Source organism: Rhea americana, unplaced genomic scaffold (genome assembly GCF_003343005.1).
Source record: "Rhea americana isolate MKP2758 unplaced genomic scaffold, rheAme1 scaffold_138, whole genome shotgun sequence".
In the NCBI taxonomy this organism is placed as follows: Eukaryota; Metazoa; Chordata; class Aves; order Rheiformes; family Rheidae; genus Rhea; species Rhea americana.
Window position 1 is genome coordinate 2,347,286 of NW_028185461.1, and position 27,371 is coordinate 2,374,656.

Below are 27,371 nucleotides of genomic sequence, written 5' to 3' on the forward strand. Positions count from 1 at the left end.
CATAGCGCAGTGGTTGAGCTTGGTGAAAACGATCTGTGCGACGATCAGCTCACGCCGGGGAAGAAGAGCTTCCCAAGGCCGGCGGAGGGACAAGGACCCTCCCGCAGGCCGGAGGGCCGCAGTCGCCGCCGCCGCCGCCCCCGAGCCGGCGCCCAGCGAGACGGCGGCGGCGGTGTCGCTCCCTCACGACCCTCCGCGCGGCGGCTTCGCGCACGCCCACGCGCCCCGCCCCCCCCCGCGCGCCGCCGGGTGACACACGTCCGCGTCCCGCGCGTGACACACGGCGCGCACTGATGACGCGCCAAAGCCGCTCTTCCCCCGCCTGACAGGGCTGGGGCGGCGGCGCCTCGCCTCTTCCCTGAGGCGAGCTGAAAAAACCCGTCGATTTCGTACAGCAAACGTGCTGGGGTGCCGGGCGAAGCAGGCGTACAAAGCCGAGGGGGGAGAGTGACCCGCCAGTCTCCTCGCTGACTGCATGGGCCAGGGCAGGGCTGAGGGTGGCCGTGGGTTGCGGTGAGAGGAGCGGGAAGCAGAGCGCATCCCTCGTGTAAATGCAGTCTGTGCCGGGATGGGGACAGCTTACTCGGAGCCAGCACCCCTTCTGTGGGGTATCTGGAGAAAAAGGCRCTGAGGAGGGCAGGTGTGGGAAACAAAACTCGAAAAGATAAAAAAAAACAAGTGCAACAACCCGTGACAACAGTACAACATGAGGCAAGCCCTTGGAGGGCCAAAAAGCTCACAGGAGACTTACTTGTTTTGGGAATAATTTCTTAGCAACAGCCATGATAAATTTTACAAGTATTAGTACAGTTTTAGTGGATGTGCCAAAGGAAGCTTCTGGACCAAGCCTCTGTATATAGTTTCAGTCTGCAGGGTCTCAGCAAGCCCAGCCCAGAGGGACAGGCTGCCAGAGAGCCAGGTAAGACATCTTCACAGAGGCTGCTCAGGCCTTCAGGCCAGGCACAGGAGACTGTGGGAGGAGCTGGCAGCCGCGCTGAGCTTCCTCCCTGCTGCCCAGGCAGAGGAGTTAAGGGGTGGCTGCTGAGACTGGTGGCATAAAGGGGAGAAAAAAAAATATGGAACGCTTCACGAATTTGCGTGTCATCCTTGCGCAGGGGCCATGCTAATCTTCTCTGTATCGTTCCAATTTTAGTATATGTGCTGCCGAAGCGAGCACGAACARAGAGCTTTCTTAATTGCCTTTTATAGCCCAGCGTTTGTATTTCTTTACGGGTAGGGTGAGCGCGCGGTCCCGCGAAGTAGAAGCAGTGCGTTTGAGCAGACCGTGTACATGCTTTTCGCGGGCAGAGCCGGCCCCAGATCCGCATGTGGGGCAGCAGGTGGGCGCAAAGCCCGCAGAGGAGCCCCCTTCGTATGCAAATATTCGCAAAGCACTCTGGGGGCGGTGGCCGACGTCGTTTTTATGCCTGGATATAAAATATATAGCTGATTTCATACCTACTACCTGAATATATACTAATCTACTATGTATACACTAATGTGCTCGTATGTTAGCACATATATTATATGTACGAATATGTACTATGTACATACTAATATGTATATATCATATGTACTAATATACTACTAATTTAAATAATGGGATTTCAAGTGTCCTTATGATACAAATCGGCGATAAAAGGGGGGAAAAGTTGATATTTGTAGGGAAAGAGGAGGGGAAAGTGGGGCGGCGGTGTAAAGCACCTCGGCGCCTGGAGGCCGCTAGCGGAAGACTGCGCTCTGGGGCCGCTTCTAGGGCCGGGCGGGAACAACTGTTTTCAGCAGCAGCAGAGTGGCGCAGCGGAAGCGTGCTGGGCCCATAACCCAGAGGTCGATGGATCGAAACCATCCTCTGCTATCGCGGCCTTCCATTTTCGCGGAGGCAGCAGTATCCCCCCCCATGTGGGTTCAGCTTGGCTTCCAGCTGGTGGCAATTCAATCAGCCGTAAAAACGGTCTTGGTGTGTTTTATAATATTTTTTTCGTCTCACTTGTGTAAAAGAAAAGTTGTTACCTCTCCACAGGACAATTAATACCTACGGGAAAAAAACTGAAAAAAAACCAAAATAACAGTTGCGACAATGTTAACTTTGTTTTCGCAAGTAAAGTAGGCGAACACTCAGACCGAGACGCGTGAGGGCAAACAAGGTGTACACAAATGCGAAGTCAGGCAGTGCCTACGGTATTAAAAGTCTATTTTCAAGCTTAAAAATGTTCTTGAAAACGTTGGCAGCAGGATCTGAGAACGGGCTTAGAGCTCTCGTTTAAGTTGCCTCTAAGTGTACAGTGTTCTAGTATGTCGTGATACGTGAGCGGTAGAATCATCTTGGAGAATGAACGCGTGCAGAGCATGTGAAGTATGTGAAGGAAGAGCAGAGAGAATGGAACTATGAACCTACAAACATAAGGAATTGGGTTTTTTTCCTTTTAAGATTCGGTGAGTAGGCGCTGTCGGAGAAGACTCTGTAAGAGGTTCCATGGTGTAATGGTTAGCACTCTGGACTCTGAATCCAGCGATCCGAGTTCAAATCTCGGTGGAACCTGCTACTTTTCCCCCCCCATGAGTATTTTTTTTCCCTGGCTATTAACATAGAAAATGAATTTAGGAGAAGCTCTGTGTTTTTCATCGGCTTTTTGAATGCCACTGAAATGCGATGCTACCTGAAAATGATATTTAAAGGAGAGAAATAAGAAAAACACACTGTGAAACTTTTCCGGTGTTTTTTTTTTCTGTGTTTTTGATTTATTTTATTTTAACTATGTCCGTAGATTCTTACATGAGTTATGTGAAAAACTTCAGACATACTGTAGTATATGGAAATTTTAGTATTTACATTTATTTCCACACTATGAGCAATTTATGTGAAAGCACAACTCTAAGTTATGCATTAACAAAGTGCAAAGTAGTTATGCAAAATATAGTTACGGTTCATGCACATTGTTTGTATTAGGATTAGTTTGATGTATCAGAAAGAAGGAAGCATTTTTTCCTATTTATTTATTTATTTATGCTGTCTGACGTTGTATCGTTCTGGAAAAGGTGTATTTTAGTAATCATTACACTAAACAGAAAACAAATACTGCAGTATGAACTAAAGACAGACAGAGGAATAGTTAGATACATTACTTTTCTAGTGGTAATTTAGTATTCAAAGGAAAAGAAACAACCCAAATCTTATAATTTAATTTCCTTTTAATGCATTTATCATGGAGCAGCCGAAAACTTAAATGCTATCACACGGTTCTATGGTGTAATGGTTAGCACTCTGGACTTTGAATCCAGCGATCCGAGTTCAAATCTCGGTAGAACCTCCAACCAGTTGTGTGTTTTTCTGTTTCCACGTGGTTGTTCCCAACTCGTGGAATAGTTTCCCAGCTTAGTGCTTGATAAAGCCAGCTTATAAAAGCTAGACAAAAGCGTACACAGTAGCTGGCACGAAGTTTTTGCAAGGACGAGATGGTTAGCAAGTCTTTGTGCCGCGCACAGCCAGCCTCGTAGAACATCCAGGACTGCAGGACTCAACAAGACTATCAGGAAAAAACTCCAGGAACTGAATGCCAAAGGATTTCACTTGACATGAACTCTTATCAGGCTATTCCTAATTTTAATAACGTCAGTGATTCAAAACATGTACACCTAAGAAAAAGCCCAAATTTAACTAATTAAATAGAATAGCTTAAGAACTATTCTTAAACAAGCCTTTAAATTCTGTACTACATGTTCTATGTATTTTGTTTGGAGCAGCGTTTTGGGATAAGTGTTTATTCACACATAGAACATTCTGGTTTTCAGTAGGTAAGCATGCAGAATTTGGACATTGTTTCAGGTGCACTCAACTATTTGCTTGGACAGCATGCTCAGCAATGCAGCAACTACAGAGTGGGTATAACCCGCTGATGGAGCTCGCACTCTGCCCCATTCGAGTGGGTAATACCTCCACTTTGCTTGTGCAAGACTGGCCCACATCCTCATTGACTTTTCATTTTAATGGTAGCTAAGGACAACATAACCTCTTGCCACCCCTCCTCAGAACCTGTCCCCACTTCACTGTTAGTCCTCTGTTTACACAGGGAGGGAGAATCTCTGTCTTGCCCAGCAGACAGATCAGCTCTCCTTTTCCTGTGGCCAGGTAACATCCCTGCTATCCTTAAAAAATGCACAGGATTTCTGAGTTGAGTCATTGCTTTATGGAATCTAGGCATCTAAACTAGTCAAAGGGTATTTATGAAAATGCATGCTAAATTCTTGACTGATTGAAAAAACTGTCCCCCTCTTCCATTTTAGGGTAATTTTCATCCTTTCTTTCAACTCTTTCACAACCAAAAGCAAATCACTGCTTCACATTTGGTGATGGCTTGGGAAGGTCCTTCTCAAGTTTTAGACCTACAAAAAACTTAGTATTAGATTTTAGAGCACAACTTCAAAGTGGATTCTGCTGTAATGCGATTAAACACCTCTCCTCGTCCTTGTCTACAAGTGCTAAATTAATTACTGCATGTATTAAACTTCAGTATGACTAGTCAGCTAACACAGGCTGGCTTCAGTCGGCAAGACCCATCCTCCCAGATAAGGGCGTTCTAAAACCACTAGATGCCTGTCTGCCTGCACAGATTTGATGTGTTATTTTACAACTACGATCCAGAAAGTTTTTCCTTCTATATAGCAAGGTTTCAAGCATAGCTGTAATCTAGAATACTGATACAGTATTACCACCACAGACTTTTTAAAAGCATTMACGCTAAATTCATCAGATGAGTACACTTGATTCTAACATACCTGCTTAAGAATTGAGGCAAGCTTCTATGTGGAATGAGACAAACACTATGGAATTCAGTATCAAGATTGATTTATTAGGACAATTCATGGTCATGCTCCATTTGATTACAAAGCACCAAATTTTATCTAAATTTACATTATTCAAATATAACCCATTTAAGACAGCTGCATACAGATACATCCATCATTTTAAGTGATATCATAGCTCATGTCCATCTTCGTAAACTCTACCGGACAAACAAATACAAGGTGCAGTGGCTGAGACAAACTTATTGTGCAAGACGTGGCAAAAGTACTTTGCAATGCCTATCCCTTGTGGCAGCAGTCTGGGAATGACCCAAGGTATCTGCCACTTGATATGCTGCAGTCAGGAATACCCCAACACAATTTCCAAATTACAATTTAGCATTTTAAGTCATTCTCCCCTACTCACTCTCTTCAATTTAGTCTTTTCTAAAAGTAGATCTAGAGACAGATTGTCTCAGCACAACATTCAACTGAGAAGTAAAGCACTATGGCTGTGACCACCCTAGGAACATCACTTGTTGCTGATAAGCTATCAGCAATGAAAATTATTAGTTGCTGAAAAATCTTATAAAAACTGAACAATGCTGTAGTTTCAGTGTGGCTAGAAACATATATTATCAACAATGATAAACTTCCTGAATGAAGATTTAAAAGCCAGAATCAAGTCAAGGCAAGTCCTTCATTATATGTGAAGCTGCAACAACGTTTTCCACTTTTTATCTTAAAAACAAGCAGTGAAGGAAAGCAGAGAGGGAAGACTCTTAAGGAGAACAAGGTTTTTCAAAACTAGCTGTTTACAGAAGAGGGTTTTAAAAGCTTAAAAATCAGTTTTACTCCGAAGAGTCTTACAAAACAGAGAAGCTGACCAAGTCTTAATCACCTTAAGTCGCTAGTTATAATACATACATTCCACATACCCACTAAAAGCTGTTCAGTTAGATGCCTTCCTTGTCCTTAAAAGAACATTGTGGCAGGCAAATATTCTAACACATTTTTACACTGCTACTTCCTCAATAGATTAAAATGTTCAGTAGATGAAGCATTAGTGGATTCAACTGAAAAAAATAATAAAAAAAATCATTTTATGCTTTGAGCCACCAACTTTCCCTTGTAGATAGAGTTCAGCATAGTATTGTAGATATATTTATTTCACCTATTGTCCCATTCCTGTGGTCTTCCATCAGTACGGGAAGTGAGGCTCTTCAGTGCAAAAGGCAAGCACAATGGCAAGAAAGAGCATGTACAGCCAGTGCCAGCTACAGAAGACAAGTATTTTTAAAGCTGTTCAGGGGTAGAGTACCTCTTTTGTAGCTCAGTAAAGTAACATCTCACCAGAAAAGCAAACTGAACTTTTGTACCATTTTATCCAGTATATGCACATAAAAAAATAAGCATACTTTACAAAGAACCGAAGCAATAATTTAAACATGCTATTAAGCTAATAACCATATATACACAGAAATATATGCTTATACAAGCATAGAACAGGACTTTATTACAAGAGAATTCTATTGAAATTTTTGAGGAAATTTGGGGGAATTTGAGGGAAACAGACAAAACAAATGAGATCAAAGGAGTTACATGCTGCTTCTGAAAGTAGTCTGTTCAGAAATTCATTGACCACCACTGTCCTTCTTTAGCAGATACTTATTATGGTTTCACCTATTTAGGTCTTCCCAGGATTTCCGGACTCTCTTCCTATACAGAGGTAGATTTCTGTAGATTTTTTGATATTGCACCATTTAAGTATAATGTTTTTATTAAAACAAGAAACATAACTTATAAAGGCTAATTTATGGGTATAATTTCACTGTCTTCATTCAGGTAGTTAAGAGTAGTCAAACTCATGCACTTGAATGAGAACATTCCTCAAAGTGAAATGTTTTATTTTTTAACTGAAGGAAGTTTATTTCAAAGCTGCAACTCTTAACAGCTTCACATTGATCTATTTCTTGGCATCATAGTAATGCACTTAAATCTTTCCCTACCCTCTTGAGCCTCTGTTGTTTAAGCCAGTGCCAGAACCTGCATTGCTTTTGCTGATGCCTTAACCCTATCCACTGAATGCGAGTTAGATGCTGATTTCAAACATACACAGGCTCACGTAGTATTAGATCTTGCACATACAAGCAGTTACACCATTAAGAATTTTATACAAAGATGCATTCAAACACTTCTGGAAATGATTAAGAAAAGCCCATCTGCACTTTCAGCCTGGAAAAGGAAGCTGAAACCTTCCTAGTTTCAAAACAGCTGTTCATCAACAATAAATTTGGTATTACACAGAAAATCTGAAGTTAACAGTAACTTGATTTTCATCCATTCTTGAACACTGCTCTGACAAGCAGCCTCAAAAACTAGTGCACCAAAATTCGTAACTCCCATGTGTAGTAACTTTGATGAGCTCACAAGCATTGCCTAATACTTTTTTAGTATTTTTAGTTACCCATGACATTATATTTCCCTAAGTCTCTTAATATGGAGATAAATTTAAGTTCTGAATACAACATGGTATTCTGTGAACCCAAAACATGCAAGGATGGAAGTGCTGCAATTCTGGCTGAGGCTGAATCTACCAAAGCTGTTGTATGTATGCCCAGGCTCACCTAGCAGTGAATGCTGCACTTTCATAAAGAAGTCCGACAAAGTAGACAGCCTCACTCTTCCTAGCTGTAAGTTTGTAAGAAAATTGAAGGGGGAGTGGAAGGGGGCCTTCCTTTTGTACCAACCTATTTGCCACTGTTTTTAATTAAGAATTGCATTTTAACCACTATGCATTATTTTCCGAAGTTCAGTTTATGTGAAGCATCCTGTTCCTTACAATATGTTGCATCAGTAGAGAATGGTGCCACTGGTTTGGAACTAAGCCATTTTTACTAAAACAAGGATACAGAAAGCATAAATTAATTCATTACATTTCCCCATATATGTACTTGTCACTAGAAGATTTTTTTTGTTAACAAGGCAAGTAAGTCCCAGGTTACTATACAACAACTGCAACAACATCAGAATTCACGATGACTGTTCTCCCATGACGAAAGGGATAGCGTACCTAGGAATAAGATGATCTTGCCTTCTTGAGGCAGCCTGTTTCCAAGTGAAAGGAGTCCTCAATCTAGAGTAGCTTCACCAAGAATTACACTCCCTGCACCTGGCAGAAAGCACTTAGGTACCTTGCAAGATGGTGATTTTGAACAGAGAAATCCACTGTACACAGGAGATTACACACAATAAGAGTTAGCAGACAATGGCAGGAATCAGGGCTTTCAGAGATTTTTCATTTTGTTTTTTTTAAAGAAAGCAATGGTTCATCACAAATAACTAGGGAAAGCATCTCATTCATTCACTCAGCTAGTGCATAGCATCTGCAATTGCATAGAATGTTTCCAGTGCTGAATCTGTAACTAACCTAAGCAAGTCTTCTGCAAGTTTGATTTGTTACCATTTGATATCCAGATTGTTTCCTGTTTGATTTACTGCACTGTATTTGGTGTGCAAAGTTTCCTGCACCTTCTTGGAGTCCATACCTTCCAACCAGTCCTGGTATATCTTTTGTATGTGCATGTTGGTTTCTGGAAGCTTAACAGGTATTGCAGCATACACTTCTTCCATGTGATTAAGCAGCGCTTTATCCGGCTTTCCATCTTCAGTTTGGGCCTGACCCTTTCCATTTAAGCACCCTAAAGAACAAGAAAAAAGCCCACAACAGTGAGGAGTATTTGCTATGATCAGAAAAACTTTACTAACTTGGGAAATGTTTTCATAATGCTCTAAAAAGAAAAAAGGCAAAAAAAAAAAAAAAAAAAAANAAAAAAAAAAAAAAGGCAAAAGAAAAAGAAAAAGAAAAAGAAAAAAAAACCCAAAGTCTTTGTTTTTTTTACAATAACTAGCATCCCTCCCCGTCAGGATTTTTATTTACTTAAAACAACTTCAGCATCAACAACAGCATCTTAATGTAAACGAGCTTTCTATAGAAACAACTTTTTGCTTTGCCTTGGTTTTATGATCTTGACTGCATCTCAGGTCTTTTATTTATTTATTTATTTATTTATTTATTGCCCCAATAGCTAACATTTCAGAGTCATTCCTCTCAAGTTTGAAATAAGCAAAAAGACCATGCTGTGACGTATCTGTAGGTCAGCAAAGAGCAAATAATACTGTGTTTAATTTCAGAAAACCCAATCAATGTTTCAGTCAATCCTATACAGGTAATTGATATTCAAGACCACTAAGCAGTAAGCATCTTAGATTATTAAAATAAGAGGGAATCAAATTATGCACCTGCCAGTAAGACAACCTTCCTCTGAGATTCAAGGTGCGCATGTAGGAGGGCTATGGATCCACTATCGTTCTTACCTCCTGGGCAGGCAAGGACCTCTACAAAATGGTACGAAAACTTTCCCTTTTTCAACTTCAGAACAATATTCTGGATATTTCTAAAGCCGTAAGCTGCTGCAAAACGCAGCAGTGTCTCACCATCTTTTTCAAGGGTAACTTCTTGAAAGTCCTTGTTCCTGCAAAGATATACAGAGAAGATTTAAACCCTCTGTATTACCAAAAGGGAGTTTGTATTCAGATGCTTGTAAGGTAATAAAAAAGGAGGACAATAAGGGACTGATGAAGTGTTCTAGTTTCTAAACCATAATAGAAGTTGAGTGGAATTTTCAAGATAGAAGTATATTTCACTTCAAAGGCAGATACATTTTTAAGAAAATGAAAGCCAGAAACAGCTAGTTCACAAGTAATGAACCTACATGTTTAAAATACATAAAGGCCTATCAGTGGCTGAATCAAGTTAGTAGTAACTGCATTGAAGTTCACTGTAACTCCAACTATCCCATTCTACATGAGAGTGTACAGAATTTCAACTTACTTTAACGCTTTGTAGGTGATTTCTTTGACATCTATGCCAAAAAGCTCCTTTGCAGCATGTTTAAAAATGTGCTCCAGGTAACCATCAGATGTCTTCCCATCATGCCTTACTATTTCTCCCTCCTTTATTTCACCAAACCTTAGAAAACAACAGAAAGAAAGATGATCAACTCAAAAATTTAATTCCTTTAAGTAAGTAGAATTTATTGTTCCCCTTCTTTCCCTCCAAAAAGAAGTGTTTTATGGCAGTGAGTGGGGAATAACAACAATTTTGTTTGTTAGACCCTAAAAAATATGAATTCTTTAGGGTAGCAGCACAGTGGTAGGGGAAAAAAGAAAACAAGAAAGAAAAGGATGTAGAACTTTACATGAAACCTCAAGCAATTTAAAAGAATGCATACCCAGTACTGCCTAAAGATCTGGTTAACAGCCATTGATTGCTCAGGAGACATTTTTGGAAAAAAAAAAACAAATATCAGCATGAAAAATAGTAAAAAAAAATCACCTTATCATGGAACATTTTTAAGTAGAGAAGATCTATAAGTATTTCAGAAGTAACAAGCCTTTGTTCATGTAAACAGTTCTCCTGCTGTGAGCACTACTGCTAGAAGACAAGTATTCAAGTAGGAATTTGTAACTCAGCAATGGGCCACATTATGCCTTCCCCATTAAAAACAGAGCACTAAGGGGCACAAGTGGCTGTTGTATAAGCTGTACTGCATTACGTGCTGGTGAAAACCAAAGACTGCAACTCTACAAGCTCACATTCCTTTGAGCAAAAGAGAAATCGCTAGGGGTGACTAGTATGGCTAGTTTCAGGAAGAGTTTTTCTTCTTCAGATTAATGAACAGGTATATAAAAGCATCTCTAGTGATAATCTAATTTACCTTCCTCCCGCAACACCCAACTATGACCTCTCCTGATGTATATACTGCTTGTTCTTGCCTGAGCATGGCATTCAACCAGGAAACCAAAGCAATAACTACTGCTGAAAACACTTTACTAAAAATACTGAAGTTGTAGTAATGACAGTTTAATCACTAAAGAACTGCAGTTCACTAATCTGGTATGTTTATCCCCTCTAAACCACAGCACTATGCTTACTTAAGAATTATTGCAACTTTTTTTTTTTTTCCGTATAACATTGAACAATTTTGCTTCATGATACTGCCTCCTAATTTTAGCCAACTGCTAGTTGTTAACATTCTCTAGATGTAAAAACTAACTCAAGTGCAAGTTCCTTTGTTCATACTACTTTTCTAATATTAAAAATTACAAGTACTTCACCACAAATTGCTGCCATAGTGTAACTTACTTTAAGAAGAGGAGTTTAAGTTACACTTACTCCTCTGAAAATCTACTTTGAGGACCTACGAATAACAAAATTTAATGTCAATCAGGTTTCACAGCTTGAGCCAAATTATCAGAATAGTCCTTTTTAAAAGTATCTTATTCTCCAGTATAAACCCATCCAATAAAACATGTATGTTCTGAATGAGAGTTTGGTCTTCAATTGGATAGGCTGATTTAAAAGTAAATGATTACCTCTATATGACTAGGTCTACAAGAACTTTATATAGGCAATTTTCCATCAATGTAGCAGTTTCTGGTAGAAGTAATGGTAGGAGCTATGCTATACACAGAGTAAATGTTACTGTAACACACTGAAACTGTTACCACTGTATCACATCTCCCCAGTCTAGACAAGGTCTGTAGGACGCTAACTGAAAGTTAAAAGGATTTTAAATAATTTTCTTTTATTTTGTGCAAGAAAGAATGTTTGCAGCTCCACTACTAACTACCACTCTGTAAAGAGTAACATCTGTCACACTTGAAACAAGATCAGTAAGCTGGAGGTAACCTGCCTTTGTAACTAAGATAACATGCATGCTGCTTTCTGAGGTAGTCCTGCAGTGAGAAAACAAAATGTAATTAATGCTTTACACAATTTTTGTCTATAAGACTTCACCCTAAAGCATGCTTTCATTTTATCTAATCTTGAAAAACTGAGCTACTCTGTTTATGATAAAATTGACATAGTGTTTTCCAAAAGATACTATTTATGTTAATTCTGCATGGATGTATCACAAAAAAGTGCAAGTTTACTGTCAGGGTGCTGGTCTGAGAGGGAAGCACAGACCAGATGGTCAACCCCATGGTGACATCCTGGCACATCCTTGTGCGAGGCCAGACAGTAAGAGGGGGGCAGATGAGATTGTTCAACTTTATAAATGCTCAAGCATAGAAAAGCTTGAGAAGAATGGGGTCAAACACCTTACACAGTCACATTTACTAGCAACTCACGAACTTGGTATCGTCAAATCTAGTATTTGAACCTAGTATTTCTGCAATAAAACTATAAATAAAAAGCTACATATCTTCAAAAATCATTTATCTTAAAAAAAAATTTGCTGATGTTTCAAATAACCTGTTTTAATCGATATAGTAGTAACTGTTTCACATAACCTTTATTTTTAGCAGTATGCATCTAAAATATATATATATATATATATATATATATATAWAAAAAATATAAAATACACACATATATACACACACACACACATTTTTTTTGCTACTATATAGAGGGAAAGACTTCAGCATATTCAGGCTCTGATGCAGGCTTTTTCTTTTTTCTTTCCTTCAAGAGGAAAAACATGCCTTTGAGAAATTTTACATTTATGTTGAATTTGCTCAAGGGTTTGTCATTTGTCATCAAAATAACAAAGCAATCCACAGCAAAACTACTTACAAACTATCTACAGCTACTTCAGTCACATCTTTCATAGACACATTTTTCTGTTCCATTATTTGGACAATTTCACCTGTAGAAAAATGTATGACATTTTACTTTCAACACAAAGCAAAATGCACATGCTGTGTCTCCATTTAAGAGATCAATATTCTAACACCTACACGTGCTTACAACTGCATTCTTCCATTTTTATTAGTGTTGGTTCCCTACAGTAACCAAGCAGCCTAGCATTTCCAGTACTGAAGAAAAGGGCCTTCAGCTTCCTCTAAATAACAGTATCCTTAGCCTTTCCATGGCATAAAACTTGGAAAAAGTTTCTATACCACAGGGAAGAAAGGAGGATATATTGTTTGGATATTAGACCTAGAGATAAGAGCCACACCAAAAACCCACTGGTGTCATGCATTTGGAAAGTTAAGAATAATTCCAGTGGAGATTAATCAGTGAGCACAAATGAGCAAGACAGAGATTGCTCTTGACAGCCTCTTGAGAAAGGGAGAGCTATGTAAATCTGTATTACAAATACCCAAATCTTGGTTTTGGATGAGTACCAACTCAAAATACATTTCTTGCTTGCCCTCCCCTGATACAATACCTCTATCAGAAGCACAAGAAAGAGTATTTCTTTTTAAAGCAGAAAAAAAAAGGCCAGCTTTATCCTTCAGCTAAAACGTGCTTGAAAAACACCTGAGTCCAGGATAAAGGCTATTCTAAAAATACAGAATCATGTACAGCTTTATTAATAAAGTTTAAAGAAGTTTTAACCTGATGTTAGAACACAATCGACTTCTTGAGAATTATACAAGGCAGTGTAGAAATCTTCCCGCAAGGCTTCCAATTTTTTGTCATAACAAGGCGCCACAATTACATGGAAAATTTTATCAGGAGACAAGTTCTGTGGGACACACAAAAAAGACGATCATGGACCTCCAGGAAGAACAAAGACAACTTCAAGGATGACAGGGATGAAAAATACCACTATAAGCGTTATAAAGGTAATACTAATGTAATAAATAACCCCTGCTGATAAATTGGAAGACTACAGCCCACAGAGGAAGCCATTTGCCAATAGTTATAAAGCATCAGCAACAATCATCCAAAGTCAAGAGTCTTCTGATTGAAACTTGTACTTATTCCTTCACATCACATTTTGGGCAGCTTTTATTGCATTCATTTTTCAAGACAGTCAGAAGGATGTCAAGAGTTCAGAACTCTATTTTCCAGCTCTGTCACTCCACTTTCATCCACAGCAAGTCCATCAACATTTCTGTATCCATGTGGAGAAAGTGACACTTTCCTATATAATCTGGATGCAGTGAAATTAAAGTCTAATATTTTAAAAAAAAGGCAACTTTTTCAATGTGCCCAATGGAGAAGAGAGAAAAAAGTTCAGTTTCTAGGATGAAATGTTCTTTCTTGATACAGGAAAACAGGATAATTTCTACATTTTCTTCTGCTTCCTGTTTTGGCTGTGGTATAGAACTCCACATGCAGCATTTAACAAGAAATCTCTTTAACCATCCTGGATGTAATATTACACATAAATATCTAAACCCATATTGCACTGGGAGCACAAGGATTGCTGCTAGGTTACAGCACGTTGCATAAAATGGGGTTCTTTGTACTTTTTCTGCATCATGGTACTTGCATAAGAACAGAGCACAATTCATTCCTCAAGTAAAGGACAAACAGTTCAGAAAGATGCTTCATCTTTTGGTAATACAGTAAGACGTATATTTCAGTATTAAAACCTATTAACCCATCTTTCTAAAAAAATATAAAGGGAAATAGAGCAAAGTTAGTTACCTGTTGCCTGGCAAAATAGCCTTTCACCAGGGAGCCCATGATCTGCTGTGGAGACTTTGCAGTGCAAATGTGAGAGGTCACAAGATTGGTAAGTACCCTTTCAGCATAACGGATCCAACCTAGAATGACAGCAAATCAATGTCATGAAGTGGAATTTAAATGTGGAAAGCWGACAACAGTTACAGCAAAGCTCTTCTTAAAAACAAAAAGAACTTCACAGTAGGTAGGATGTTTCTGCAAGCCATTATATACGCAAATAGAAACAACATCTCTGCTTTGAAAATGCAGTCTGTGTAGACTGGAAACCCCATCATAAGAACTGTGTGGAACCTCAAGACTCCATTAACAATAGTCTACCAACTGGCTATGGATAATCCAGGGTGTCATTAATTCTAGACTACAGACCACTGAAGGAACAATCTATTATATCCTTTCTAATGCACACATTTAGAACCCCAGCCAAAAAAAATAAGTCAACATTCTAGACCATGTCCCTTGGATTAACAAGTACTACAGCAAGTGCACTCTGTTCAGCTGCTTAACTGCAACCTTTTGCGTCCTGAGATTTAATATCCATGTACCAAGCTTGCCTCCTCTGGAAGAGAAGAATGAAATGAAGCATTATCTAAAATGGAAGTGGATTATGCCTGGAGGGAAAAAAAAACCCCAAAAGCAAAAAACAAACAAAAAAACCCCCAAAAATGCAAAACACACAAAAAAAAACCCCAAAACAAACAAACAAAAAACAAAAAAAACCCAAAACAAGAACCAACAAAAAACAAAAAAAACCCAAAACCCAAAAAACAGAAAACAAAAACAACAGAAAACAAAAACAACAACAAAAAAAAAACCCAAACCCCAAAACAAACCAAAAACCCCAAAACAAACCAAAAACCAAACAAAAACACCCCCCCCCCCAAAAAAATAGGCTCCTTTTACTGTTGTCAGCATAGCCAAACCCCATTTAGAAATACCTTCTCACACACACAGTCATCAACTCAAATCTCTTTATATTCAACATTCAGTCTTAGGTATTTAAGACCCCTTCTCCATTTTACAAAACTCCTTTGGTAGTTTGACTATTAAATTTATCCTCGCATCACCCTCACTATCTAGAGAAGCTCTAATATTCCCCATTTTCTAGAACAGAACTAATTAATGAACAGATTAAGGTATTTGGGATGTGTATCTCTTTCTTAGGCACTGTAACCCTCACTGAAAACAAGAGTCCAGCACCTTTCACTGCAAGGACTTAAGGTCAGAACTCTTTCTGCTTCACCTACATGAACTCAGAACCAGGTAGCTAAATGATGCGGTAGTGTTAGGCCCAGCCCTCTAGGGAATTTTGCTGCTTCTAGTGCTAAGGAGAAGTTAAGAGCATCTCAGTTATCTTTTATCTTCAATCAGACCAGTGTTTAAATAAGAAAAAACTGCTACAAGGTACATGCTACCCAGGAAAGGTAGTACCTGTAGGTTAACAGTTAAACTTTAAGAGATTATCAGTTTTTTTATAAATATGTTCAATCCAAAACACAGGCATGAAGGCCAATGACAGCACAAAACTGGAATCCAAGTGGTATTCGGATGGTTTGTCTGGATGGAAGAGAAATGTTTTTCTGGAGTTTAGCATAATAATCCTTTACTGATGAAAATGGAAAGGTATAAATGTCAGGAAAACATGAAGATCTTCCATCCATTTAATACTCCCAATTCAAGCATATACTCTGAGATTAAGAGATACTTGTCCACATGAAAAAGTTCATCCAAGATGTACATGATCTTGCACAAGCATTCATTTATATTCTAGAAAAAGCTACAGATTATAGATTGGCATATCAGGGTTTGGCTGAATTGCTGGTTTTTGAATAGAGGTTTGCTTAATGTTCAGCATCAACCAGCAGTATTATGTCTAAGGTATTATCTACAAAGGATTTAATTTTTTTGGTGTTTGGTATAAAGGCTAGGTTAGCATATCCTGCACGATGTGCATACCATCATACTCCTTAAAGGGCTTTAGTCTCATAGGCTGTCAAAATAGAACAATTGCTGCTTCAAACAAAACAAGGACAGTTTTCCTTAATTAAAAAGGCATTCTGCCTCTGGTCACTTTGGCAACATTTCTGGACCTTCTTTCTTTAAACTGCAACTATGATTACCATTGATCACCACAGCACTTACTACGCGGCTCAGTCTTCGAGGCTGAATGTTTTGAATATTGTAGTCACAAACTAGAAAGAAATTTCACTAAATCCCCCCAAACTGCTGCCACATATTGCCTGAAGTAACTTCTTAAATTGTTTCTTTCCTTTTAATTAGAAAGGACAGATGTCCTATAGTTCCAGCTCCACGGTGACCATTACTCATTGTTTAATTATACAAGCAGCCTTGGTGAATGCGCAATACAACGCTTTTATCTGCACTTCACATATGCACTAGCCGTTTCTGCCTACTCATCAACAGGGCTGAATTCCACTGCCACCGTTACAGGAAGCCTAAGATACTGAGTTCTTACATCAACAACTGTACCTGTACAGACTTGCACCCTTCATAAATTCACTCAGATTCTTGGCCATTTGCTGCTTCACATTAGGGTCGAAGAAAACAATTATCTACAAATCACTGTGTAAGTTCTTACAGATATACTTCAAAACAGGTATTATTTTTAGTGGTTTATTGCAAACAGGTCATGTACAGACCTATGCATCACTATGAAGTGGAAAAAAAAAAAAAAAAGTAGAAAAGCATTTACTACTCTGTAACTACACTCCTGTAAGAGGAGGTAAATCTGATTTACTGGGATTCCCCAATAGTTATGCTCTTCTCATCTCTGTAAGCCTGCTGCATTTAACTTTTAGGATTTACCAGAGGTTGACAATGCTTTAAAAACACTGGCAGGTTCCTAGAGCAAGTGCTCCATGTCAGTTACCAATCTGGTAAATGAAGGAAGAGAAGTAATTATTTCTGAAGTATTACACACAAAATCAGTAGCCGCCATGTTGTATTTTGAGGAGGAAATAAGAGCAAGAAGTTTTTCACTTTCCTTTTTTTCCCTTTTTTCTTCTTTTTAAGAGAACAACAGAAAAAGCAAAAACAATTAAGACAGACAATAAAATGCCCTTTTATCTTGCTCTGGGGTTATGCCCTTTCACTCAGCATAGATTTTATAGACACAGACCACTACTACAGAGGTCAGTATTTCCATCTGTGGAAAGCTGCACCCAAAGATAAATAAGAGTAAAGCAGTTACACTTCAGCTTACATTGACCTTGCATCCACAAAGCAATATAAAAAACAATTTTGTGATAAATACACCCAATAAATAACATTTCTGGGAAAAATTTGTGTAATCATCAGAAATGGAGAGAAGAGAACAAGGAACAGAAAATGGACTCCGAAGTCAGGAAAAAAAATTACTTTAAGGATGACCAATCATGAAATTTTTCTATACTTGCTACCAATGGAAATGAAGCATCATTCCACTTTCAGGATGGTGTTGCTGCGGTATTTCAGTTCAGTTTTCCAACAGTGGAAAACACCCAAGCCTCTCCTCAGATCTATACCACAGCAGACAGCTAGCACCACGACTAGCATGAGAAACAGGAACAAACAAGGCCAGAAAGCTCTCCGCTACCTGTTTTTAAGTAATTCCAATAAAATGTGCAGATAGAAACAGCTGTTTCTAGGTGCAGAACATTAAAATGATCCCAAGAAAAGTTCTAAAAGAATTCCTCGGGTTCTGAATTTTAAGCAAACTATGTACAACAAGACAAAGCTGAGTAATAGCGGGTTGTTTCAACTTCACAGGTTACGTGCAAAGAAATGGGAGCAGTGAACAGCATGTCTGCTTCTGAAGATGGGAGATAACACTAACAGAAAAGCCTAGAAACATTTTCCTCCTGATACATACATACAATTCCTAAAGCATAACCCAGATACTTTCACTAAAGAATACAGAGAACAAACAAACTAAAAATATAATTATCAGCCACTAAATTTTAAACTTTACATCAAGACAATAGCAGATTCTGGAGACTACTGAACACATACTCTAATTCACTCTAACTGTAACATTTCTTTAAAATAATATAATCCACTTCAGTTATTTCAAAGTTAGAGAGAAGTATTTTTGTATTTTTCTTACAAAACCTCTTGAAAAGCACCACAGTAGACATACTAGGGTGGGGTTGGAGAGGGGAGAATTAGACAAAGGAATGACTTTTGCCCCCTTACTTCTATTTGTATTTTTAAGACAGTGACTCAAATCATAGTGTGCTAATAAACGCAAGTAGTAAACAACCAGGACAGAGAAAGACTGGGATGTACTACATCATTTATGATAAATGCAGATTCTGTTCTTCATAGAACATATCCCAGGTGCAAAATTATCCGAGCAGTATGACATTTGAAGCTGGAATTATTTTGCAAGTTTTAGATATTGTCTCTCACAGTCAGTAAGACTGTTACTCTACTTTCCCCTAGATGCAAGTGACAAGATAGCAAATTCAAAACTTTGCGTAAGATAAACATAGTTACAGTTTAATCAATTAGCAAAGGTATTCTTTCTTTAAAGGTTATTTTCAATAAGGGAACAGTATGTTAAACTTTGTGGTCTGAGCATAAAATCAGCAGCTAGTGACTCCAATTTGATTTTAGTTTCATCAAACTCCTCCTAAAGCCTTACACAAAGCACTAGAAACTTCAGCATATCTGTACCTCAGCTTTACTATCCAGACACTTATATAAATTCATGTTTCACATGCTTCTTCTACAGAAGTGATGTGAAATACAACTGGCTACTAGTTTCCAGGTACAAGCAAGGCTTCAGGAAACTGCTTGTTCAGGTTCCTTTTACTATCCTTGTTCAGGTTCCTTTTACTAGCAGAAGCTGTGGACTGTCAGGAAGGGTCATTTTCACAAAGAGCAACAACAGACTTCATACACCATACCTTTCTCAGAGCTCAACAGGAGACAACTGTAAGTTGAAGATAGGGAACTTACAGGAACTTCTGTATCTGCCTGCCCAGGAGCTGTACTGAATCAGCACGTACCTTATCCAACATGATCACACCCATTCTTGTCTACATGGTTCATGTTTATGGCTGTGCCAGCTTACTTGCATATGGAAAACCTGCTGATGATGACGCGTGGTAACAAACTCTGCCCTCCCGACAGCTCAAAAAAAGCCAGGACAAAGTAACACTGCATCAAAACTCACCAAGGACAACCAGCACAATTGGTAATATATACCATGTACTGCAAGACTCGGTGTCTTTCAAAAGCAAAGCCAAAAAGCTGCAAGTTCTATAAGGTTCCCAAACAAAACCACTCTATTCTTAGTTCCTTGGTGATTCCAATGAGACTAGGTTGAAGTGCAGGAAGGTTTGAGAAATCAAATTCTCACCAGGGCAAGCAGAGGCAAACATTGGTAAGGCATGCTCCTCCTGGTTCCTCTGTTGATACCGCTGCACAAATTCCCTCTGACTCTCCAGGATACTGAAATCGGCAGCTATAGTGGTGTCAAATACATAATGCACCCCTATGAAACAAAGTGGTAAGCAAAAGTGAATTACTAGAACTCCTTTTTTTTTTTTTTTTTTTTTTTTTTTTTTTTTTTTTTTTTTTTTTTTTTTTTTTTTTTTTTTTTTTTTTTTTTATCTCACAGTTTTTTTCCCAAGTCCCAGGTCTATAGAAAAACTTACAAGATCAGTGGACATCTTTTTACCCTCTACAAATTTTCACAAATAGCAGTCAAAAATAAAAGTCATACATTGAAAAAGACCATCTTGTTTATGATCTAAATTTAAAAGAAGAACTTGTTAATGCTGACTAGCAACATTTCAAACGGCTGCCTGCTTCCTTATGAAAAGCTTCTCACTGAGTATACATTTGCTTTTTGTTTGCTTGTTTAATTGAAGGGTATCTCAAGATAGCAGGGCTATAGTCTTGAGAAAGTGAGCATTCTTTTGAAGACACGCTGAAGTCACATTTTTTATCCAAAAAGTTACATATCCACTAATAGGTTTATCTTCCTCTGCTGAAGTTGCCTGTGAAGGTACGTAAGTGTATCACCAACACAGTAAAGAGCTTTCATCTATTTATTTTTCGTGTTTATGTACTCCTTATACACCTACGTAATGCTGAAAAAGCAGCAAAGGAAGCAAGGATAATTAAGTCTTCTAAGAAAAACTGTGGCCCACCAGAACTTAGTACTCCTTTCTGATGAAGAAAATATACTGGATACAGAGGTACATAAAAACATATTGTAAGAAAGATCACAGTTTTCAGGTTTATTACAGTCCTTCCTTCCTCAAGTATGTTAAAAAAAAAAAAAGAAAGAAACAAACATAAAACAAAAACCCACTGAACTACAGGAAACAGGCAAACTGTAAACTAACAAAGAATTCCATAGAGCGTACACTATAAAGAACGAAGGAAACAACTTTAACATAAAATAGGCAGATATAGCGCATTTCTTGCGAGTCATTTCAAATTTCAGAGAAAAACAGAATTAAGAATCTTCCAGAGATGTAAAAGGCCAAAAGATCACTAGCCATTTACAGTAACAATCCCCCTTCTCCTCAGTTACAAAATAAGGGTATATCTTATTGAAACTCAAACCAAATTCTTTCATCTCTCACTAGCAAGTTTTACCCACGAAAAAAGTCAAAAAAAGAAAAAGAAAAATTAAAGGATTTGCTTGTTCAGTTATGGAAAAACATATTAAAAATGTAATACATGTTTCCTCTTCCCCCCCCCCCAAATAAATTACTCATAAATTAGGTTTCCTTTTCTGTTTGTTCAAAAAGTCACATGTTGCAGTCATATGAGGGTACGTACTGCCACACTGTTCACCACAAATCTTAGTTTGTCCTAGGTACATCTTCCTCTCTTGGAACACTACAGAAATTAACTGACAAAACACCTTGCACGTTTTCTTTCTTTCCATCTACTAATGCATGCAGAGGAAGCCAACTCCAGATCTGGAGAGGCTGGTCGATTTGCAGCCATTTCCTACCCCAGCAAAATGACCTCTTATGGTTGCAGACCTCTCTGAATTCCATTACCAGGTATCTAACAGAAAAGCAGTAGCCCTCCTTCTTCAGCATACCAATCTCTTCACTAGCAAGGCTCACACAGCAACAAGGCATAATGGCACTCAAAGGCCTTTTCATATTCCTTTCATAATATGTGAATGGTTTTAAATTCTACCTGTTCATAAAAGTCACCTTTCAAGAATAAGCCCTAAGATGTCTCACTTCTAAAATTCTATTACTTAATCTAAAATTCTACTTCTTAAATGGAAAAGAAAATCTGGGTATCTGAGACATCTACTGTCTGATGGAAGCTAGTCTGCTTTAAGCAGCACAGATCATGTGCTTTGAATTAAATCAAGTAAGAAATGTTACTGTATTTTACTTTTTCTAGATACTCTTAAAATAAAGCTGATAACCCAGTCTTTTAGAACAGAATTAAAATGTCTGTAGAGATGTGTGAAGTTTCTAGAGCCTGCAGAAGCAAGAGTGGGTGGGGGGACGCAAAAGAACTCTGAAGGATACCTAAGACAGCTCCATAATGTCCTATTCTATTACCCCTATCATTACCTATCATTATGGTAATGCCTCAAATCCATTTCTGAAACTTGCGACAGTATGTCACTAACATCACAGAGCATGTATTTCAAATTGAACTCTAAACCAGATTGTGTAATGGCATTTTATGACTCCCTAACAAACATAATTCTGCTAGGGAAGCAAAAAACTGAAGTAACCTCCCCTTTCCACTCCACCATCATAACAAGCTCAAACTTACCAAGACTTTTGAGGAAACCACACAGTCTCCTGGCGGCATCATTCACAGAGAGACTGAATTTAGCAGCAAAATAAGGCAATGACTGAGGGCATATAGACACTGCCAACACTTTGTGTTTTGAGGTATCACATTTCTGGTAAACAAAACAAAAACACAGTAAACAAGGTGTGTAATTACAACAAGTTAGTTCTCTATTCTCCTTCCTTCTTCCAGTCCTGAAAGCTATTCCTCAGTATCCTATGCTTCAGTGGGCCACATCAGGAAAACCCCTATGAAACAATTACTATGTTTCCTAAGGACAGACCAGGATGGTCTTCTGATCCTGATAAAGTTGTCCCCTACAGACATTGCTTTTGTATGATAGAGAGAAGCMCCATCCCTTCCAGGACAAGCCTGTGTCTGGCCAGTTAAGGGCATAAGGGAAAAACAGAGACATAGAGCCGCTACAAAGCTTTGATTCCTAACAGAATCTAATATCCCCAAATATGAAAAAGCAGTATGTTTAATACTAAAAAACATTAAAGCTAATGTTTACAAGAGCGTGTGCATCTGAAGTTACAAATCCAGCTATGCAAAACTACAGATTTGCTTCTCTGTTAAAGGTTCCTCTGTGATTCTCCTCCTGGAGAAGCTAAGGAAAACCAGCAAAATAAAACCCCTGAACAAATCAACACATAGCACAATGTTTTGTTAGCACTGAAGAACCATTTGAAAATATCTTAAGTAACATACAATTGTAAAGTGCTGGTGACTGCAGCATACCAATCTTGCGTTTTGGCTGGTTCTTGTAGTCTATAATATTAGTTTCTTGCCTGCAGTGGTGGAATCCCTCAAAGACAAACTGGGACATATACTACAGACAAGTCTCGCTCTAGAAATGTTAAAGACCATAGTTTGTACTTAAGACAACCTAAACACTACACAATGGCCCTGAAGTAGAGGTCCTCACTGAATGGCAAGGTACCTTCCTTGCTCACTGTCCTACTTAGGACCTCCTGAACTTCTGCTCAGGGAACCCAGCTGCCTCCCAATTGTGGGCTTTTGACTCTCTCTGGATAAGATCCCGCATGACCTGATATTTTTTCCTTACTAGTCTCCAATTGCTATTTCTTTTTGTCTTGTACATCATCATCTTGTACAGAGAGTTAAACCAGTTTTATGAAAAATGAATCACTAGGTATGTGAGGAACACACTTATTCCTGATAGGTATATATTAAGAAAAAGACAGCATCTGCTCTGACGCAGTTGACAGCATCAACTCTGAAGCAGTTTTCCCCTACCAATTAAGGGCACAGAACTCTGGAATGGAAGCAAAATAATTAAATCAATATCAAGACCTAAGATTTGGGCACTGTTAAGTATTAACTACCTTTCAGGGAATCTAGATCTCAGCAGACAATGTAGGACAGCAACATATTTATCTGTTTTGCATGAGAATCTTGGCCAACAATTTATATTCCAAATACAGACTGCTCAAATATGTATTAGAAACAAATCTTTCAAAAATTAGCCTTTCGTAACTTCGTATTATGTGCACACATTGCCATCAAAAACACTCAGAACAATCCCAGTAACTGGGATATGCATATTTATAAACACTGAACCACAACTTATTATTACAGCAATGAGGTAGTTGTGCTTTGTAAAAACTTTACTTCTGTAGGCGCAGTAACTTTCTTCTGGTGTTTAGGGTCAGTGCTGTTATCCTGCCTCTCTCCTGCAGAATTATTTTAAGTACTTCATTGTTTATTGTCTATACTCTTCACTTCTTCTTTATATAAAGTATATCCTGACAAATTTTCACATTATCTGCCTCAGGAAACCAAGCTGCTTAGTCATTCTGTGATTTCCTCCTCCCCACAGAAAACAGCATACTCTTTCTGTCAGTTTACCTTATTAAGGTTAAGTATGCGAAAGAGCTCCTTCTGATTCTGCTGGAAAACTCTGACTCCTTCTTCTGATGTCATACAATTGTCACAAGCTAGGCAGTCGCTAAGAAGTATTTTAGCATTAGCCAAAGTATAAAACTCATTTTTCTGAGGGGGGAAAAAAAAGTGCATATATACACATATGTAAACAAATAAACATTTAACAATAATCAACCAGTTTTCAGGATCTCTGTAATGACATAGCTAAAGAGCAAGCATGCTCTATTTCATTTAAAATAAGACAATCCATGATGCCCGAATAACATGTAAGATTATTTATAAATAATCGAAATAACCTGTTCCATCCTTCTCCATGGTTCTGCTCCTATTTTTACTGTGAAACTGCAAAACCATAAGATCTAAACTTAGCCCTTAAGTCCACATTCTAGTTACCTGATTTGCACTGAATTTCAGGACTGACAGTTCCCAATCTACCAAGCAATTGAGAAACCTTTCATTTGAATTATTAAGCCTCTTTAATAGCAACACAAGAGCTGGAGCAACTAGCTTGTTCTTTTTTCCCCCCAAGCAAGTACTAGCGATGTTTGCAATCAGAAGCTTTTTTTTTTTTTTTGATCTTTGTTCACACAGCAAGACAGCTTTGATAAGAGTAACTCCAATACGTACACATATAGCTTAGAATTGACCATTTACTATAATATCAAGAGTTCTATAATCCTGGCTAAAATACTTCTGGCAGATCATTTGTGGAGAGAAGGGATACTTGGACACAAGTGCAAGATAGCCAGACTACTTAACTAATAACCCCTTCCCAAGGCAGCAGTTACAGATCACATACCGTTCTTTGACGGATAAGTTTGTCTCACATAGAAATGAAAACACATTTTGTGCATTTTAACTGTTGAGCACCACTCTTTTCCCCTTACAAGCCCTGTCTTAATTATTTGAGGCAAGATTTACAGTTTTTTTGACACTCACAGCTTCAGATAAACAAGCCTTAAACTTCTGTTTAGTACTTGCATACTAAGGGGGGGTTATTCCATTGTTTTGAAAGGTTCTTGATTCTTATGAGATATGCAAAAGTGATCATAATTTTCTACCACTGCTTGTTGACTAGTGCGCTTTATGCTCAGTACACTTGAAAACTCTCAGTAATGGCATCCCTTTGGGGCATGTCACAAAGAACAAAAATAAGAGTATATATTTGAATTTTCACAAGGATTGTTACCTCTTCAAATTCAGCATTTGAAGTCAAAGCATTAACAGATGTATTCTGCATATCATCATTTTTCTGTTTTTTACTGCATTCCTGAAACAAAAAATCCATATATTAAGTAAAACGTTAGCTTTCAAAAAAATGCATCTTTGCTGTTCATATCATTATAAAAATTATGTAGTTTTTAAAACTGATTTTGACAAGCAAATGCGCAATGCTATGTTACCAAAGCGCATTTGCCACAGTGAAAACAATTCCTCAGAAATTCACTTGCTTCAGAGTTCTGAGTACTCCCCCCTGCCGAGGGGGAGTAAATAAAAAACAGGACAAGTCCCACCGTATACATCGCAACCACAGTACTACATGCTCATTCGCGGCAAGGTGAAACACCCGTGAACACTAGTTTTTTTTTTTTTTTTTTTTTTTTGGGGGGGGGGGGAAGGACACGCGTCCATGGCGTGCTACCAAAACGCGTCCGCAGAAAACAAAACGCAGCCGGCAAGCAGCGCCCGGCCACCCGCCGTCAGTTCGGCCCGTGACCTTAAAGCCAACGCCAAACTCCTGCCTCAGGGCAGCGCAAGGGGCAGCGCAAGGGCCAACGCGGGCCCGCAGCCGCCGGGTGGCGGAGGGCGGCGCAGACTCGCCGCGCGGCCCCCAACAGTCCGTGTCGTCCCCCTCCCCCCAAACGGTCCCTAACGGCTGCGCCGCGCGGCCCCCTAGGGCTCCCTCTCCCCCACCCCCGCACAGCAGCGCGCCCTGAGGCAACGTCCGAGGGCGCCCAGCTGAGGGGCCCCGGCGCCGCCGCCGCGCCCGGAGCCGCCCTCACCTTTTTGGTACAGTTCTCGCACTTCATTTGCGAGCCCGCCGGCACCGTCCGGCCCGCGCGCGGCTGCCCAGCGGTGCTCCCCTCCGCGGCGGCTGCAGGGCTACAGCAGAGGGGGGAGGGGGGGAACATGCAGGTAAGCCGAGGCCGCCCTCGTGTAGCCCCCGCCGCCCTTCGTCGCCGCGCCCGCCTCCCGCCCCTCTCGGCGCCCCCGATGGGCAGGCAGTCCCCGGCACCGCCCCGCAGCCAATGCAGCCCCCGGGGCGGCCCCGCCGCGCCCCTCACGTGCTCCGCAGTTTACTACGGCTTAAGTCAGCCAACAAGTCAGCCAAACAGTGGGCGCCCCTGCCCTGGGCCCCCACTGCTGCCTTTTCCTCGCCATCGCCACGCTCGCACCTGCAGCCTCGCTCGGAGAGGCAGCGGCTTTGAGCGCGTACGTTGGGCAAAAAGGCGTTAAGCTTTTTCGGCTTCGTGCAACAGTCGTGGAAGAGATAAAGGATAAAACCACTCAGCCATTAAAAAAAAAGGCTGAGATGCGCAGGGGAAAGCCGGTTCCTCGCAGTGATGCGCACGCAGAAAAGTCTCTGAAAAAGGCAGAGACGAGACCGCTCCGCGAGGCGGCCCGCCTCCCCGGCGGAGCACTGCTCCTCCGCACTGCGCCGCCCTGCCCCAGCGCCAGGCAGGGCACAGGCCCTGCCGCCACCCACCCCGGCCGCAACCCCCAGCCAGCCTCCCTCTCCCGGGCTCCGGCTGGTAAAAGCCACGGCTCCACCGCGGCAAAGCCCGTTCCACGCCGCGAGCTCAGCGGCCCAGGGCAAGCGACGGCGCCGGGCTGGGGAGCCTGCAGGCCCCCATCCCCCCCTCCCCCCGCTGGACAGGTGGCCCCAGCTGCAGCTCCCTAGCACCCTAAAACGAAAATGGAAAAAAAAATAAAAGGGGGGGGGCGCTGGGAGGAGCAGAAGCGGGCACCGTACCTTGCTGCTCGCTACACCAGCGATAAAGCGCGTCTCCGGCGGACACGAAGCGAATCGGCGCGGCAGCCGGAGGCGGGCGGCGCGCAGCACCACGCGTGCCGCAGCGGCGAGCGGGGCGCTCCCGCACCTCGCCGGCTGCTCGCGGCACGTTCCCGGCGCGGCCCGCCACCTCCCCGCCCCCCGCGCGCCGGGGCCCATTGTGGACCTGAGCGCCGTCACGTAGCCGCCGCCGGCGGCAGCGGCGGCGGCAACGCCCCCGCGTGCGCCCGCGCCCCCCTGCGGCAGCGCTCCCCGCGCGCGCTCGGCACGTGACCGCGGAGGCGCGCGGGGAGGCAGCGCCCGGGTCCGGGGCCCCCGACCTGGCGGCTCCCAAGGTCACAGGGCGATTGGCGTTCACCGGTGCCTTCTCCCAGCCGCTAGCCG

General features: G+C 40.5%; 1 protein-coding gene and 4 non-coding genes across 9 annotated transcripts; 3 read left to right on the plus strand and 2 right to left on the minus strand.

Annotated features, from left to right (window-relative positions):
• Positions 1-1,070: 1,070 nt before the first annotated feature.
• On the minus strand, positions 1,071-1,177 carry LOC146599607 (U6 spliceosomal RNA). The gene has a single exon (XR_014894983.1). It is a non-coding gene; the product is annotated as a U6 spliceosomal RNA (small nuclear RNA).
• A 609-nt stretch (positions 1,178-1,786) lies between these two features.
• TRNAM-CAU (transfer RNA methionine (anticodon CAU)) lies at positions 1,787-1,858 on the plus strand. Its single transcript has one exon. It is a non-coding gene; the product is annotated as a tRNA-Met (tRNA).
• A 612-nt stretch (positions 1,859-2,470) lies between these two features.
• On the plus strand, positions 2,471-2,542 carry TRNAQ-CUG (transfer RNA glutamine (anticodon CUG)). Its single transcript has one exon. It is a non-coding gene; the product is annotated as a tRNA-Gln (tRNA).
• A 697-nt stretch (positions 2,543-3,239) lies between these two features.
• TRNAQ-UUG (transfer RNA glutamine (anticodon UUG)) lies at positions 3,240-3,311 on the plus strand. Its single transcript has one exon. It is a non-coding gene; the product is annotated as a tRNA-Gln (tRNA).
• A 1,518-nt stretch (positions 3,312-4,829) lies between these two features.
• Positions 4,830-27,147, minus strand: NARF (nuclear prelamin A recognition factor). Of its 5 annotated transcripts, none has more exons than XM_085298331.1 (12): positions 26,949-27,027; positions 25,978-26,077; positions 25,164-25,244; positions 23,939-24,038; positions 22,046-22,178; positions 19,638-19,772; positions 14,237-14,355; positions 13,196-13,325; positions 12,428-12,500; positions 9,677-9,814; positions 9,160-9,317; positions 4,830-8,483 (listed from the first exon to the last, which is right to left on the minus strand). In XM_085298331.1, exons 3-12 carry the CDS (start codon positions 25,178-25,180, stop codon positions 8,242-8,244), a joined length of 1,245 nt encoding a protein of 414 aa, XP_085154457.1. In that variant the 5' UTR covers positions 25,181-25,244; positions 25,978-26,077; positions 26,949-27,027; the 3' UTR covers positions 4,830-8,241. The 5 variants fall into 5 exon arrangements, with proteins under 5 accessions (XP_085154457.1, XP_085154456.1, XP_085154454.1 ...); XM_085298330.1 differs by having other exon boundaries at positions 23,939-24,082; XM_085298328.1 differs by lacking the exon at positions 25,978-26,077 and having other exon boundaries at positions 23,939-24,082; positions 26,949-27,144.
• Between the last annotated feature and the right edge of the window lie 224 nt (positions 27,148-27,371).